This window comes from Ambystoma mexicanum, chromosome 7q (genome assembly GCF_040938575.1).
Source record: "Ambystoma mexicanum isolate Mex_15411 chromosome 7q, UKY_AmexF1_1, whole genome shotgun sequence".
NCBI classification, from domain to species: domain Eukaryota; kingdom Metazoa; phylum Chordata; class Amphibia; order Caudata; family Ambystomatidae; genus Ambystoma; species Ambystoma mexicanum.
Window position 1 is genome coordinate 1,016,456,033 of NC_090941.1, and position 14,967 is coordinate 1,016,470,999.

General features: G+C 49.9%; 1 protein-coding gene across 11 annotated transcripts in view; it reads right to left on the reverse strand.

Annotated features, from left to right (window-relative positions):
• The window catches only part of ARAP1 (ArfGAP with RhoGAP domain, ankyrin repeat and PH domain 1), a 2,533,956-nt gene that overhangs the window by 147,907 nt on the left and 2,371,082 nt on the right, over positions 1 to 14,967 (reverse strand). For 9 of the 11 annotated variants that reach the window (XM_069640269.1, XM_069640262.1, XM_069640267.1 and 6 more), the window contains one exon: positions 428 to 460. The exons of the other annotated variants lie outside the window; for them this stretch is intronic. In XM_069640269.1, the coding sequence (XP_069496370.1) occupies positions 428 to 460 (33 nt within the window). The remainder of the gene's footprint in view (positions 1 to 427; positions 461 to 14,967) is intronic. 11 annotated transcript variants of the gene reach the window in all.

The window sequence follows — 14,967 nt, forward strand, 5'->3', positions numbered from 1 at the left end:
TAATGTTCTAGGATGAAGCCGCCCTCTGTGCTTTCTTGTATACTGCCAACACAGCGGACTCATTGCAAAGAGCCTGTAGGCACCATGGAAACACACCATACGATTTTCAACAACAACACACCTCTTTATGTGTGCCGATTTAACCCCCTCTTTAGTTTGCTCTTTCACAGTATCAGCCTACCTTGTAAAGTGCTATGACTAAGACGACTGTACAAAACAGAGGCATGAAGGTCTGTGGTGGTGCAGATGGAGAAACTCTAAGTTGACCCAGGGTAGGTTTGCAAGGCAGTTACAAAGTTAAGCCTCTTCCAGGCAGAGAAACCCACCACCAGAAGAATAAATCCTGTCTTAAATAGGGCATTACCCAGTGATCACAATGGGGTCAGCCCTTTTAAGGCAGAGGTCCGAACCCCACCTCTCTACTTACATTCTCCGATGTTACACTCTGTCGCCTCGGGTTCTGTTTAACAAAGGATTAGGGTTAAATCTAAAGCATTAAAGGGCAATTAAAAGCATATTAGGTCATCCTACATTACAAACCTCATTGCTGAATTTAGTTGGCTTTAGAAATTACTCAGAAGAACTAAGGTCTACTTGAAGGTTTGGAAGAAAGTAAGGTAACAGCCTAAATGTTGTAAACTTAAAGCATTGGTGTATTCTTCTACAGTGGCCAGAATGGGTGCTCACTATGGTTGGGTGAACACATTTTCAGTAAAGGCATTTGCAATTAGAAACAAGACACACAATCTAGAAACCATGCTCCAGAGAGACCCCTCTCCATGTTAATTCAACCTTCAGCCTCATGCTGAAAATGTCTATTAGTGAGTTGGGATGTGAAGTTTGAATGATGGCATAGTTCTTCAATGGCATTGTGAGTAAGGCTGCCAGCCAGCTGGTTCTGCAGAGGCATTGATTGCAACAGCCATTGACTTTCTGGGTGAAGGATTTAGATGCACAAGCCAACTCATTGCAACACATTTCTCCTGTTGCTTGTTTAGCTGATCAGAAAATAAGAGTATCCGAAAGGCTGCGCTGTGCTCTGATGTTCCAGGTACTAGTTTTAATATATCCACTTACGCTACTATGATTTGATTTAGCGGGAAAAGAGAGAATTGGTAGTAGGCTCTTCTAAACATCATGTTTTAATATGCTGATCCCAGCTTGGAGTCAACATCGCAAGAGCTATTTTATGGTAGATGCTACAGATACATGATTACTTAGACATGCTTGGCACAGTGCAGACACACTTCAGAAATAGCACAAGTTACTCACAGAAGTGACAACTGTACTCCTAGTCCTGAGTCCCCTTTCCTCCATACTTTTGGGAGTTTCTGCGGAGCAGGGAAGGGACCGCAGCCCTAGCAAGCCGTAGTGCACTGCCCCTTTAAGAATGTATTAAGCGGTGGTGGGCTGCGTGCGCAAAGCGCTGCCATGCCCTGGTATCTGCCCCCCACGCTCCTTCCCCTTAGTCTCTGATTTGCTGAGAGGACTGGGAGGACCAGCTTATTATTAGGGGGATTGAAGCCAGGTTTATCGAGGAAAGGGGTTTTAGGACTAGGAGTACAGTAGTCACTACAGTGAGTGACTGTTCCCTACTTCTATGTCCGTAACCTTTCCTCCATACTTTTGGGAGAGTGCCAAGCACTAATCTAACCCGGGAGAAAAAAAACCTACACTGCTGCAAAAATATTTCCTAGGTTTGCTTGCACGGAATGGGCATCAGCCCTGCAACTGGAATCCAAGGATTAATATTTGCAAAAAGCCAAAGCGGAGGCCCCAGTTGCTGATTTGCATACAGCTTCCTTTGACACTTCACTGGAAGGCTATTGCCTTGCTCTATGCTCTTGTTAGATGAGCATTAAGACCTTAGGGTTAAATCTTGCCTTGCACTGGTAGGGGTGAATGATGTACGAAACAATACACCTGAAAATTGTGGCTGTTGCTGTTTGTTTGCATAGATGGGAGCCACCAAGAGTGACAAATAGTCTGTCTGATGACCTATGAGGATCAGCCCTCTCGAGATAAAACCTCAAAGGCTTTCCAACATGGAGGATTCGATCAGCTTCTGTCTGGGATCTGGAAAGAAGACGGGAAGAGCGATTTCTTGGTTTATGTGAAAATCTGAGATAACCTTCAGTAGGAATGAAGGATGCTTTGTAGGACTACCTTGTCGCTACGAAAGGAAAGTTAAGGTTCTTTGCCTGATAACATTTCTAATTAGCTAAGCTGATGCAATGGTTACAGGAAAAGCTGCTTTCCATGATACTCGACAATAGTCTATCATTGCCAATGAAATGGTTTGTGTGCGAGAGCCGTCAACACACCACTTAGATCACAATTCAGGGCTGAGCACTGCATATGTAGAAACAGATGGGAAAGTGCCCAGAAGTCGCACTTAATTATTGAATTGGAAAGAGATAACACTATGTCGTTGTTAGCCAGCTAAGAAACAGGGCTGCCAAATGCATCCTGTACAATAGAAATTGAGTACCTGAATGAATTAAATTTGTGAAGATGGGTAGAACATCATCTATTGAGGACTTCAGGGGATCTTCTGATTTTTGTAACATGCAGTGGCAAACTCTCAGCCACTTACCTTAATACTGTGCCTGTGCAGAAGGCTTTCTGGCAGAGGCCATTACTTTGAGATTGTCATCTGACAGACCCGATGGCCAAGCTGGAGATGGGTGTTTGGAAGGAGAGGTGGACCACTTTCCATAAGTAGTAGATTGTAGAAACAGTGCCTCTGAGGCCAATGGGGACTGATCAGGAAGATCGTGCAATACATGGAGCTCCTGAACTTCTGCAGGACCTTCAGAACCAGAGGAAGGGGGAAAGCAAGTAAGTAAATAGCTTGTCCCATGAGATTGATAGACCGTACTGTTATGAATCCAGGGTATTCATCCCCTCTTCCCAAGGGGGAAACCACCCCCTTTGAGATTATCTGGTGAGCCTGCTAAGCGTAACACCCCCTAGACGACAGGGCAAGAGGGATCCCAATGAGGGTGACCCCCCGGGGAAAGAAGATAGCATTGATTCCTATTCCCAAAGTCCCAATACTTTATTTGGCTAAATGGGTTTGACCTTGTGTAATGATTTGAACATTTCTTTTGGACTGGCAGGTGTTGTTTCTGACCCTGTGTGAAGGGGATTCGCTGGGAGCAGAGAAAGGATGGAGTGGCCGATTCTCTTCTAAAGGGAAATATAAAGAGGCAGTACGCATTGAACAAGGGAGAGAAAAGAAGCCTGCAGAACCACCAAAGGTTGGGCCCCTACTCCTAGGAGGTGCAGACAGACGACAAAGAGTGTACGCCAGTCCTGGTAAGAAGGTTGCCACCGAGCCCGCTAAACAGAGGCAAACCTACTGCTCCAGGAGACAAGAATGGTCGACGCAAAGGAGCGGCGCAAGACGAAATTCACTAGGGAAGGAAGTCAAGATCTGTCGAGGAGAGATGACAAACCCAGGACCCTGCAGCAGGCCTGACGGAGAAGAAGGCAAGTACTGCCCAGTATGCAAGAACTGGAGGAGGCCAATGAGGACAAACCGCAATAGAAGGACGGCCCAAGTCTCCCAGCGAGCAACGACACAGGAACAAGGTACACAACGGCGCCAAGGGATCAGGAGAGTGGAGGACCGGCCTAACAAATCCGCAATGCGCTGTGAGTAACTCGAGACTCCAGAGTGGGGAAGAAGAAACAAAACCTTAAGGCAGGGTAAAAGAAATTAAACCCCAAGGTGGAGAGAGAAACCTGAGACTTAGGATGGGGAAGAAATTGACAAAACCTCAAGGCGAGGTGAAGAACCCAAGACCCCACCGCTGGGTTGAAGAAAGAAACCCCAAGATGGAGTGAGAGAGCCCCAGACTCCAAGGTAGGGAGGAAGAAACAAAACCCCACGGCAGGGTGCAAAGCCTGAGACCCCAAGATAGGGTAGACCAGTCAGAAACCAAAGGCGGAGTGAGAAACCTGATAACCTAAGGCGGAGTAGAAGAAACAAATTCTCAAGCCAGGGTGAGTGACCCGAGACCCAAAGGTGGGCCAGAAGAAACGAAAACCCCAAAGCAGGGCGAGAAACCTGGGACCCCCAAAGCAGGATAAAAGAAACAGAACCTCAAGACAGGTTGAGAGACTGGAGACCCCAGGGTGGGGTGACAGAAACCAGGCTCAGGACAGGGTGAATGAGATATATGTTGGACTGGCTTGAACAAAAGAGAAGAATTGGAGGTGAAGGACCTCTATTGGAAAAGACATATTGCTGTGTCGAGGATGGGCCAGAAGCCAACCACCTGTCATTTGCTTGGGGCCTAGGCCCAATTGTTTTTCTGTTGAGTTTATGCATTTCTTTACTAAGCGGTAGGGACAGAAATTAGGTAGAAAGGTATTTGTGACAGTGGACTTTATTATTTATGACAGACATCCTGACAAGGACCCTTTTTAACCTTTTCTTTACAGGGTAGGTCCACAGCACCTTAGAGTTAGGGACAGATTAGGTTTTTGCTGTGTGTCCATCTCCTAGTTCTGACCCACCAAAGTCCCTTAACAACACTTTCTCTTTCCCCTTCCACAAAGCACATTGGTGACTTTTGTTGTTCAGTTCTGTCGCGTATAGGTCCACTAGAGGCAACCTTTTTGAGACAAAAAGCTCCAGAAGAATGTGATTGTTCAGTTCCCACTCGTGGGTGGCAAACGGTCTCCTCCTCAGTGCATCTGCTTGAATATTGCTGACTCCTGCTAGATGCTCTCCCTGCAGGAAAACATTGTTCCTTAGTGCCCACTCGCACAGATTGACTGCTAGAGCACACAATGTCACTGATCTTGTGCTTCCCTGCTTGATTAGGGAAAACATGGTACCACATTGTCTGTGAGGATGAAGGCATTGGAGTTTCTCACCAACAGCAAGAAGGCTTTAACCAATAAAAACACTGCTTTCAACTGCAGAAAGTTTATATGCTCCAAGGATTCCTCCTTGTTCAACCTGTTGTGGACTTGGAGATCTCCCAAGATCGCTCCCCAACCAGTAATGGATAAATCAGGTGTGATGGTGAACTGATGGGGAGTATCCCAAAAGGAGTTCTCACCACGAGGCTCCCCCGGTCTGCCCACCAAAGAAGGCCTTCTAAGGGTCAGATTGGAATGAGAGTTACCTTGGTAAGGGAGTCTGAAACTTGGTCCTAATTTGCTGCCAGGTGCAGTTGTGTGCATCGCATTCATAACATAGCCATGGGGACCGGCAGAACATAAGATGCCATCAATCCCAGTAAACCCAGGACCCTCAGGCACTCAATTGGGAGTGAGACAGGAAGGGGAACACTGTCTCTACGACATCTGAGATGTGTATTTCCATTGGGATGACTTTGCATACTGAGGAATCCCGCAGGAAATCCATGAACGCTAATCTTTGAGATGGGCTGAGAGTGGATTTCTTTGTATTGACCAAGAGACTCCGAGAGTGCATCACATCGAGGAGCAACTGAAGGTGGGGGGAGGCTTGAGTCAGAGACTCTTCTTTGATTAGTCAGTTGTCCGAGTAGCGATACCCTTTTGAGATGCAGTAACGCAGCCACCACTGCCATATGTTCGGTTAGCAATCCTGGGGCTGAAATGAGGCACAAGGGCAAGACAATGTACAGATAATGGTTCTTGCCTAAGAAGAACCAGGGGTAATGACGGTGAGGCGGCCTAATTAGAATCTGCAAACATGCACATTCATTGCAGGTGTTATCATTTTAAATTGGTCTTGGGCAAGAAGATATTGAAAGGGGAGAGATCCAGTACGCCTACAGGCCAGCCTTGTTCTTTTTTGGATCGGTAAAGAATTTTGAGTAAAGCCACAGCCCATTCTCTGAATGAGGGAACCGGCCTATAACTTCCATGAGTAACACTGAAGTTCCTGTAGAAGAGGGCCTGAACCTTTGTGAAATGGGGGGGGGAAATAGGTCGAGGGAAGGCGCAGTCAATAGGGCCTGCATACCACTGACAGGGCCCAGTTGTTGCTAGTTAAATGCCTTAATTCTGCAGGATAACAGGATAACAGATTCTTCCTGCCACCAGCGAGCTGTCTACCTGCACCCTTCATGCCACTTAGACTGCTTGGGTTCTGGTGTAGGAGCGGGATGTGGAAAGAACCTCCTCAGAGAAGGACGTGACTGCTTCTTAGGCAAAGCGCTAGGGGATCTGTCCTGTCTGCTCTGCCGATCATGAAATCCTCTGAATCCCCCAGAGTTCTTAGAGGAAAAGGATTGTTTTTGAAACCAGAGGTAGCTGGGTTGGTAGGCAGCTTTATTAGCCAGGTCAAAGACTTTCCTGTCTGCGCTCTATTCTTTTTTATATTTAGTTCCTCGTCAGTTTTAGGACTAAACAGTTCCACTCTATGTACATCCAGGATGCACGTCTGGTTGAAATTTCAAAGCCTTTAGAAGAGCCTTTTGCCGCTGTGTCCAAGTGATGATATATGATATGAAATTATATGGCATTTATAACGCGCCTAAACAAGTGTTTGAAAGCGCGAATGATAGGAGGCTTCCATGAGATACTGGTCTAACTGAATAGTCATAATCCCCCAATTCTTTCCAGAATTTGAGTTTGGAGGCTGCCAAGTCCGCTTCAGCATTGGCTTGCCAGAAGCTAAGAGCTGAATTTTGGTACACCTTTTGACCTGCCATGTCCAGTACTGGGTCATCATGTCTGAAAAGATTTTAATGAGGAAGAGGCAAAGGATATAGAATGGCCTTAGCAGAAAAGAGTTGCCACTGCTACTATGGTGGAACGCGGCAGAGGTTTGCTCATCATGCATAGTTTCTCACCAGGTAAGGACCTATATCCTATGTCACCACTGGGAGCATGGAGGCAGTATTCTGCCAGATCGTAAGTGCTTCCCGCACCACGTTAGGTTGCAAGTGTATGCATGACATTTATACTGCCCTTAGCAACAGAACAGAAGGTAGAAACCCTTGGTCTGATTGAGGGCTTTCTGCAACTGGAAACCCCAAATATTCTGTTGGCCTCTGCGCCCTGTCTTGGATGGTTTTAGCCGATATGGGTACTTCTTCAGTGTCCTCTGAAACGCCATCCTGGTCATCTACCGGATCATCACCCAGAGGTCCTTGTGGCAGTGGAGGAAGAGGTAGAGGGGTCCTTCAGTAAGGAGGAGACGTATGGTCTTGCGGAGCCACCGGCTCACCAGGTGTGGTGAGATGAACTTCTTCCATGAGGGTGTTTTAAAAACGGCCTCATGGGCTGAATGTATAAAGTACCAGGAACTCTCAAAAAAAGCTGTCCTCTCTTGAGGTGTTATGACAGCTGGAGGAACATGGGGGTGGCCTTAGGTGCCCAGAGGTGGGGCTAAATATTGGGAGACCATTCCACCAGGGGGAGAAAGGAGGAAGCCCCAATTAAATAGGAGGAAAAGGAGTGAGGTCTTTCGGAATCCCCTGACCATGTGTGCTATGAAGGAGCAGCTGAAACTTCGAGTAACTAGCCTGAGTCCATCTGATCTTGACACAGCAATGGCAGAGGAATAGTGTGAAATTCTGTGCGACTGGTGAGGTGCGGTATAGGAGCCCGTATAGGCAGCGAGACCACCTGATGAAGAATGGTGCACAGGGAACTACGGTTGCCACAGGCCTCTGTAGATACTAAGGCACTGATCAGGTAAGCAGCGCAGGTGCAGCCTCGGACCGAAGCCTGGTACAATAGGAAATACTCTTGAGAAGAACAAGTTACTCTCTTACCTGGTAACGTTCTTTCGATGGGATGATCCGACGACGTATTCCATATCTATGACATTAATCACCACAGCTGTGCTGCTTCGGAAAATCTTTCGGCGTCTGCATCCTACGTCGATGACGTTGATACGCCGCCCTCGAGGACCTCCTCCGATGGCCGACGTCACTGACGTTTTCCCCAGAACGTGTGGCACCAGTCTTCTGCCAGTATGACCACACAAAGCCTTGCGGAAATGTAAGCTGCAATCGCATAAGAAATTCTGTAGCGGGGAAGGCAGGGAGGGCGCGATATGGAATACGTCGTCGGACCATCCCATCGAAAGAACGTTACCAGGTTCTTTGAGGGGATTGGCTCCTCCGACATATTGCATATCTATGACAGACTCCCAAAGCAGCACCAATGCAAGGAGGTGGGAAAAGAATTTAGCATAAGAAATTTAGAATGCCCAATCAAATTGCGGAGCAAAGGACCGCCTTGCCAAAGGCCAGATCCTGCCCACGGATGGAATCGAGGGAGTAGTGACGTACAAAAGTATGGACCGAAGCCCAGGTGGCTGCGTCACAGATGTTACGAATAGGAACACCACTCTGTAGGGCAGTAGAGGCAGCCATACCCCTGGCAGAATGGGCCCGCAAGCCGACCGGTGGGTCCTTACCCGCCAAGCGGTAACACTCAGAAATAGCCAGAATAATCCAGCGAGACAAAGTCTGCTTAGTCACAGCTTGTCCCAAACGCTTGCCAGCATAACCAATGAAGAGTTCATCGTCCACTCTGACCCGGGACATGCGTGAAATATAAAAGCTTAAAGCTCTACTAGGATCGAACCTATGGAACCTCTCCTCTTCCTTACCAGGATGTGGAGGAGGATGAAATGCCGGAAGAACAACCTTCTGGCCTAAATGAAATTCCGACACCACCTTCGGAAGAAAGGAAGGACAAACTCTAAGGACAACCCTGTCCTTATGAAATACAGTGAAGAGTGTCTTAACTGAAAGTGCCTGTTACTCACTCACTCTGCGAGCGGAAGTGACCGCAACCAAAAATACAGTTTTAAGAGTTAACAGTCTCAAAGGGCAAGAATGCAAAGGCTCAAACGGAGCACCCATCAGAAACTTGAGGACAAGGTTCAAATCCCAACCGGGCACCTGGAAAGGTGACGGAGGGAAGACATTAGTGAGCCCTTTTAGAAACTGAGAAATTAAAGGAATTTTAAAATAAGAACACTCTTCAGACGAGCGCTTAAATATGAACAGCGCCGCCAGGTAACCTTTAACCGTACCCAGTTGCAAGCCCCTGTGGGCTAAAGAAAGCAAAAAAGACAGAACCACAGGAATGTCACATGCAAAAGGATCCACATTCTTAACCCTGCACCAGTCGCAGAACTTTCGCCAACGGCAACGGTACAGGGACTTAGTTGCGGGCCTTCTGGCCGAAAGCAACACCTTCATCACGTCTTCAGGGAGGTCCCAATCCTTATACCTCAGCCTTTCAGAAACCAAGCGTGAAGGTTGAGGGATCTGACCTCTGGATGGAGAACCTGACCCCCCTCCCATAAGATCAGATTGTCTCGGTAGGGAAGACGATGTGGAGGGCAGATGGACAAGTCGAGAAGGTCCGGGTACCATGTCCTCCAGGCCCACGCCGGAGCAATATCATCCGGGAACTGAACATTCGTAACCTCTGCAGCACTTGCGGGATGACGGGGACTGGAGGAAACGCGTACAGCAGTGGGAAAGACCACTCCACCACGAACGCGTCTCCTAAGGCTCCTTTTGGAGGAAATTCCCGCGAGCAGAACCTTTCGCACTTCCGGTTGACACTGGAGGCGATGAGATCCACTTGAGGGGTCCTCCAAAGAGCAAAGATATCCAGGAGAATCTCCTGAGCCAACTCCCACTCGAGAGAGATCGCGTTCTGCCTGCTCAGAGCTTCCGCCGTCTCGTTTTCATCTCCAGCCAGATGAACTGCCGAGATCGAAACTTCCTGCTGGATTGCCCAGAACCAGAGCTGCATTGCCTCCCTGCACAGAGGAAGTGACCCTGCCCCCCCCCCCCTTTTTGTTCAGGTAGTGCATGGCCACTGTGTTGTCCGTCAGGATCAGGACATTCTTTCCTTGCACAGTCGGCAGAAAAGCCTCCAGGGCAAGCCTGACGGCCCTCAGCTCCAACAGATTGATATGGAGTCTGGACTCCGACAGAGACCAACGACCGCTGACTGTCAACTCGTTGGCATGAGCTCCCCATCCCGCGAGGTATGCGTCCGTCACGATCGTCACCTCCGGCCAGGGTAGCCAAAAAGGAGCCCCCTTCATCAGATTGCCTTCGATGGCCCACCACAGAAGGTCCTGGGCGACCGAGGACGCACCTGAACAGGGTCCGACATCCTGCCAGAGGACTGAGACCACTGGAGCTTGAGTGCCCATTGCAAAGATCTCATCCGCAACCTGGCCTCCGACACCAAAAGAATACAGGATGCCATGAGGCCGAGCAATCTCAATAACTCGAACGCTGGGAGACTCTGGGCAAGCTGAAACTTGTGCACCATCTGCTGAATGTGATGAGCCCTCACTTGGGGAGGAAAACACTGCCCCAGGGACGTGTCGAGCACTGCTCCGATGTACTGGAGCCTCTGAGTTGGTGTCAAATGGGACTTCTTTAAGTTGAGGGAGAAGCCCAGCTTGTGGAGGGAGTGGCAGGTGACTGACAGATGATCCAGGACTTGCTCGGGAGAGCGCGCCTTGATCAACCAATCATCCAGGTAGGGGTAGACGTGAATCCCCCCTTTCCTGAGATGCGCTGCCACCACTACCATGAGCTTGGTGAAGACCCTCGGGCGGAGGTCAATCCGAACGGCAGGACCCGAAACTGAAAGTGCGAGTCACCAACCGCAAACCTCAGGTACTTCTTGTGCTTTGGATGGATTGGCACATGAAAATAAGCATCCTTGAGGTCGAGAGACACCAACCAGTCCTGAAGTTGAAGGGCCTGTAGGACTTGAGAGAGAGTAACCATCTTGAACTTGTCCTTCCTGAGGAGTTTGTTCAAACCGCGCAAGTCCATGATGGGTCTCAATCCCCCATCTTTCTTGGAAATCAAAAAATAAGGGGAATACCATCCCTTGTTCCTCTCCGCTACAGGCACCAGTTCTATGGCGCCTTTCTCCAGCAGGGATTGAATTTCCTGCCCAAGGAGCGGATCCAGACTCTTCAAAGAGAGATTCCTCGGTGGATTGTCGTGAGGCCTCTGCCGGAAAGGAAGACAGTAGCAGTGGGCTATGATCTCCAGAAGCCACACATCTGAAGTAATGGCACGCCACTCTACAAGATGCTGCGCCAGCCTTCCCCCAACCGGTGAACCATGGGACATGGCCTCATGACTGAGCTGAAGCGGCTGCGGCGTTGCCTGAGGGCAAAGAGGCAACTGCCCGAGCGGCCTTGGCACCTCGAGTACCTTGTTTTCCACCTCTGGCACTCCTATGGTGGCCCCTTTGACGGGCAGCTCCTCTCGCTTTACCAAAGGATGAGTAATAACGAAAGGAACCTCCCCTCCATTCCTATCCCCTAGGACGAAAAGGCGGAGGTTGTCGAACTGCAGTGCCCAACGACTTCGCTGCAGCTTTGGAGGTCTGCAACCTCTCAAGGCTCTCGTCAGCCTTGCTGCCAAAAATATGTTCACCGTCAAAGGGCATGTTGAGGAGCCGGGCCTGCACATCAGGAGCAAACCCTGACTTCCGCAACCATGCAAACCTGCGTATTACGGTGCTCGCCGCCATGGACCGGCTGACGCAATCTGCCATGTCCAAACCCGACTGAAAAGCCAGACACATGGCATCCTTGCCATCCTGAAGCATGGCAAGGAAACCATCCCGTTCGTCCCCATCGGGAATATGTTCAGCCGCTAAGGAAACACAGTTCCACAGAGTGTGCGTGAAACGTGACAAGGCACATACGGAGTTGGCTGCCTGAAGCGCCATACCCCCTGAAGAAAACACTTTCTTCGCCCAACCATCAAAACGCTTGTCGTCCCTATCAGGAGGGATGGTAGGATAGGACGCCTGCTTTGCCGGGGCCGTAGCCGCCTGCACCAACAAACTCTCCGGAGTGGGGTGCTTGGTCAAGTAGCAGGGGTCGCTACTGGCTGGGCGGTATTTACTCGGCAAAGACTTGCCCACTGCCGGGAGACTCTCCGGAGCAGTCCAAGCCGCCGTCACCCTCCTCTGTAGAGCCATATGGAACGGCAGTACCGGGTCAGTTGGTGGACCTTGGTCGAGGATATCCGTAAGGTCATCCTGAAGAAAATCCCCTGGGGGAGCAGACCACCCCAAGTACTCGGTGACCCTAGACATAAGGCGCCGGTACGAGGAGTCGGCATGAGTGCCAGGCTTAGGCCTACAAAACTCCACCTCCGGAGAGGTGTCCAGACCACTGGCGTCGTGCAGGGACTGACGCAGGTCCTCAATTTGGCTATGGCCCGAGAGAATCTCATCTGGCACCGTATCAGGAACCATGCCATCATCAGAGCCCTCATCCACCTCTGAAATGTACGGTAAGATGGCGGTAAGAGGGCACAGAATGGGGAACAAAGCCATGCTTGACCTCGGCCAGAGCCTTTCTAGGGGGTTCCACCGTGCCCTGGGGTACCCCCTTCGAAACAGCCTCGAAAGGCGTTGAGTGAATCGGCATCAACGCCGAACGTGACGCCGATAGCATCGACAGCGTCGACACAGGCCTCGAGGGCAGAGCCCCGAGCGTGTCCCTCGACAGCCTGGGCGCCGACGACTTCTTCAGAGGCGGAGCCTCGAAAGAGTCCGTCGACAACCTCGGCGCCACAGGCGTCGACGTCTTCCTCGAAGACACCACAGGTGCACACGGTCTCGAGCGTGTCGAGGACCGGGACCTGGAACGGGCATGACGAGAACGATTCCCCTTGTCCGAGCAGGACCTTTCCCGCGAATCGTGCCGACCACCCGAGCCCGAAGGCGTACGAGCGGTGTCTCTCGACCGATCACGACCGACCCCACTCGGAGTCGCGGACTGACCTGTGCCCTGCGATTCGAGAATCGCTAGCATTTTCTTACCGAAGGAAGCCCATTCCTCCGGCGTTGCATGCTTGGTGGGATAAGCGACCCGCCGACAGGCAGAGTCCTTGGATGAGGACGGGGAAGGCGACCGATGACGGCGCTTCCGGGAGTGTCTCGAAGAGGCAGAGGAGTGGCGGGACCTACTCCGGGACCGAGACCCACTGGACTTCTGACGATAATGCGGAGAGTCGCCCCTCGAATCGTCCATCGAAAGCCCCGCAGACCTCGACTTCCGTGACTTGGACACCTTACCTACCGACAGCTTCTTCTTTCGCTCCCGTAAGGCTTTGGACGTAAGCGACTGGCAGTCGACACAATCATCCGTGTCATGGGCCTCCCCGAGGCACCAGAGGCAGGCGCTGTGCGAGTCTGTCACCGACATCTTGGACCCACAGTCCCCGCACTTCTTAAAGCCCGGACGCAGGGTGGAAGATGAGGTAGACATCACGAAGGATAACTTCACAATACGAACAGGTTCGAAGAACAGATAAAGAACTCCAAAGAATAAGAACTCCAAAGAATCGAGGCGCGCCGAGATCTCCAAAGCGAACACGTTCGCGGAAAAAACGGAACTGAGGCTACGGGCGTCGTGCATCCTACTTATAACATCCAGTGACGTCGGCCGTCGAAGGAGCTCCTCAAGGACGGCGTATCAACGTCATCGACGCAGGATGCAGACGCCGAAAGATTTTCCAAAGCAGCACAGCTGTGGTGATTAATGTCATAGATATGGAATACGTCGGAGGACCCAGTCCCCTCGAACTTCATCCTCTGTACTAGCCTCGTCATGGGCCAAGCCTCCTTGGACCGCAGTCCGGTATGTGACCTTGCAGATCCTCGGCGCAAACAGCGACGGAAGTCTCGGGCAACTTTGCTAATGCGGTGGCTCACCACAAGAGGCCCCGAAGGAGCCCTAGCACTTTGGCTAACCCCCGGAAGCCTGTTGCTTGGACGGGGTGACTAAAGAAATAGGGTTTTAGTCACCTTCTTACTGTTGATGAAATTCCTAAGGTGATACAGCGAGGAAGTCCAAAAGATGTTTTCCTACCGCGGCAGTCACCTCTGCAGGGGTTTGACTAAAGTGCGTGACAGAGCACACACGTGTCTCAGCAGTTTAGAAGCACTTGTGGGGATCCATGGCTGAGAATAACCTGTAATACCGGGTAAACATTGAGAAGCCTGCTTGACCGGGCATAAACGGGCGAACTGAGGGGAAAGAGAGGGAGGAAAAAGGCGAAAACAAATAAATTAAAAATAAGAAGATACTGTCTGAGGAGGCTGTGTCAGGCATCCGACCTGCAGGACAAGGGGGAAGGGATTGCGTTAAAGGGGCATGGCATGTGGAGACGACGGCATGACCACACTAGACGCACACAGTCCGCTTCTGCTTGCTAGGGCTCCAGTCTCGTCCTGGCTCGGCGGGAACTCCCAAAAGTATAGAGGAAAGCAATACAATGGAAGCAGTTTGTTTCTTAAATGGTATAAAGACAGCAGATGCTCAGATATTCTGGTAAACTGCCTGGAAATTATGCTTTTGGAGGGCAGAATGGTCATGGAATCCTGAAAGGTCCGATATACACACATCTCATGTTAATAAGAGAGTTTTCATCTGTTTTATGTGTTGAACTTTGAACCCCTTAAAGAGGCTGCCGAGAGCTTCATTGATTTGGCAGCTTTCAAGTGAGAAGACGGCAGATACACCCTTGCTGCGACCATCATATGTGAGTGACTACATGGATGTATTAAGTTTCATTAACGGTGCTTGGATACACAAATGAACAGGGCCTTCTCTAATTCCTGGGTGATAAATGCTGCCCTCTGGTGGCAGCACTTCAGCCAGTGGTATAATGCTGGCCGAGTGGCTTGGCAATGTCATCAGAAAAACTACAGTGCATAAAAGGACAGTAACACATGTTAACAGCTATGTATTGTTAATAACACAAGTGCAAAAATGCAGACAGACATTTTAGGATCCCAATGGCTGGAAATGCCTAATTCAAGGTTATTTACGCCATTCACATGAATTAAGGCCCATCATTCTTGTGCACGATGAAAGTTTTGTAAATGATGTTGTTTGAGGAAACTGCTTTATGGACAATATATATAGCCATATGCATAAATTGAGGATATGTAACAGGTAACCGTTTCGTCCACTGATGCTAT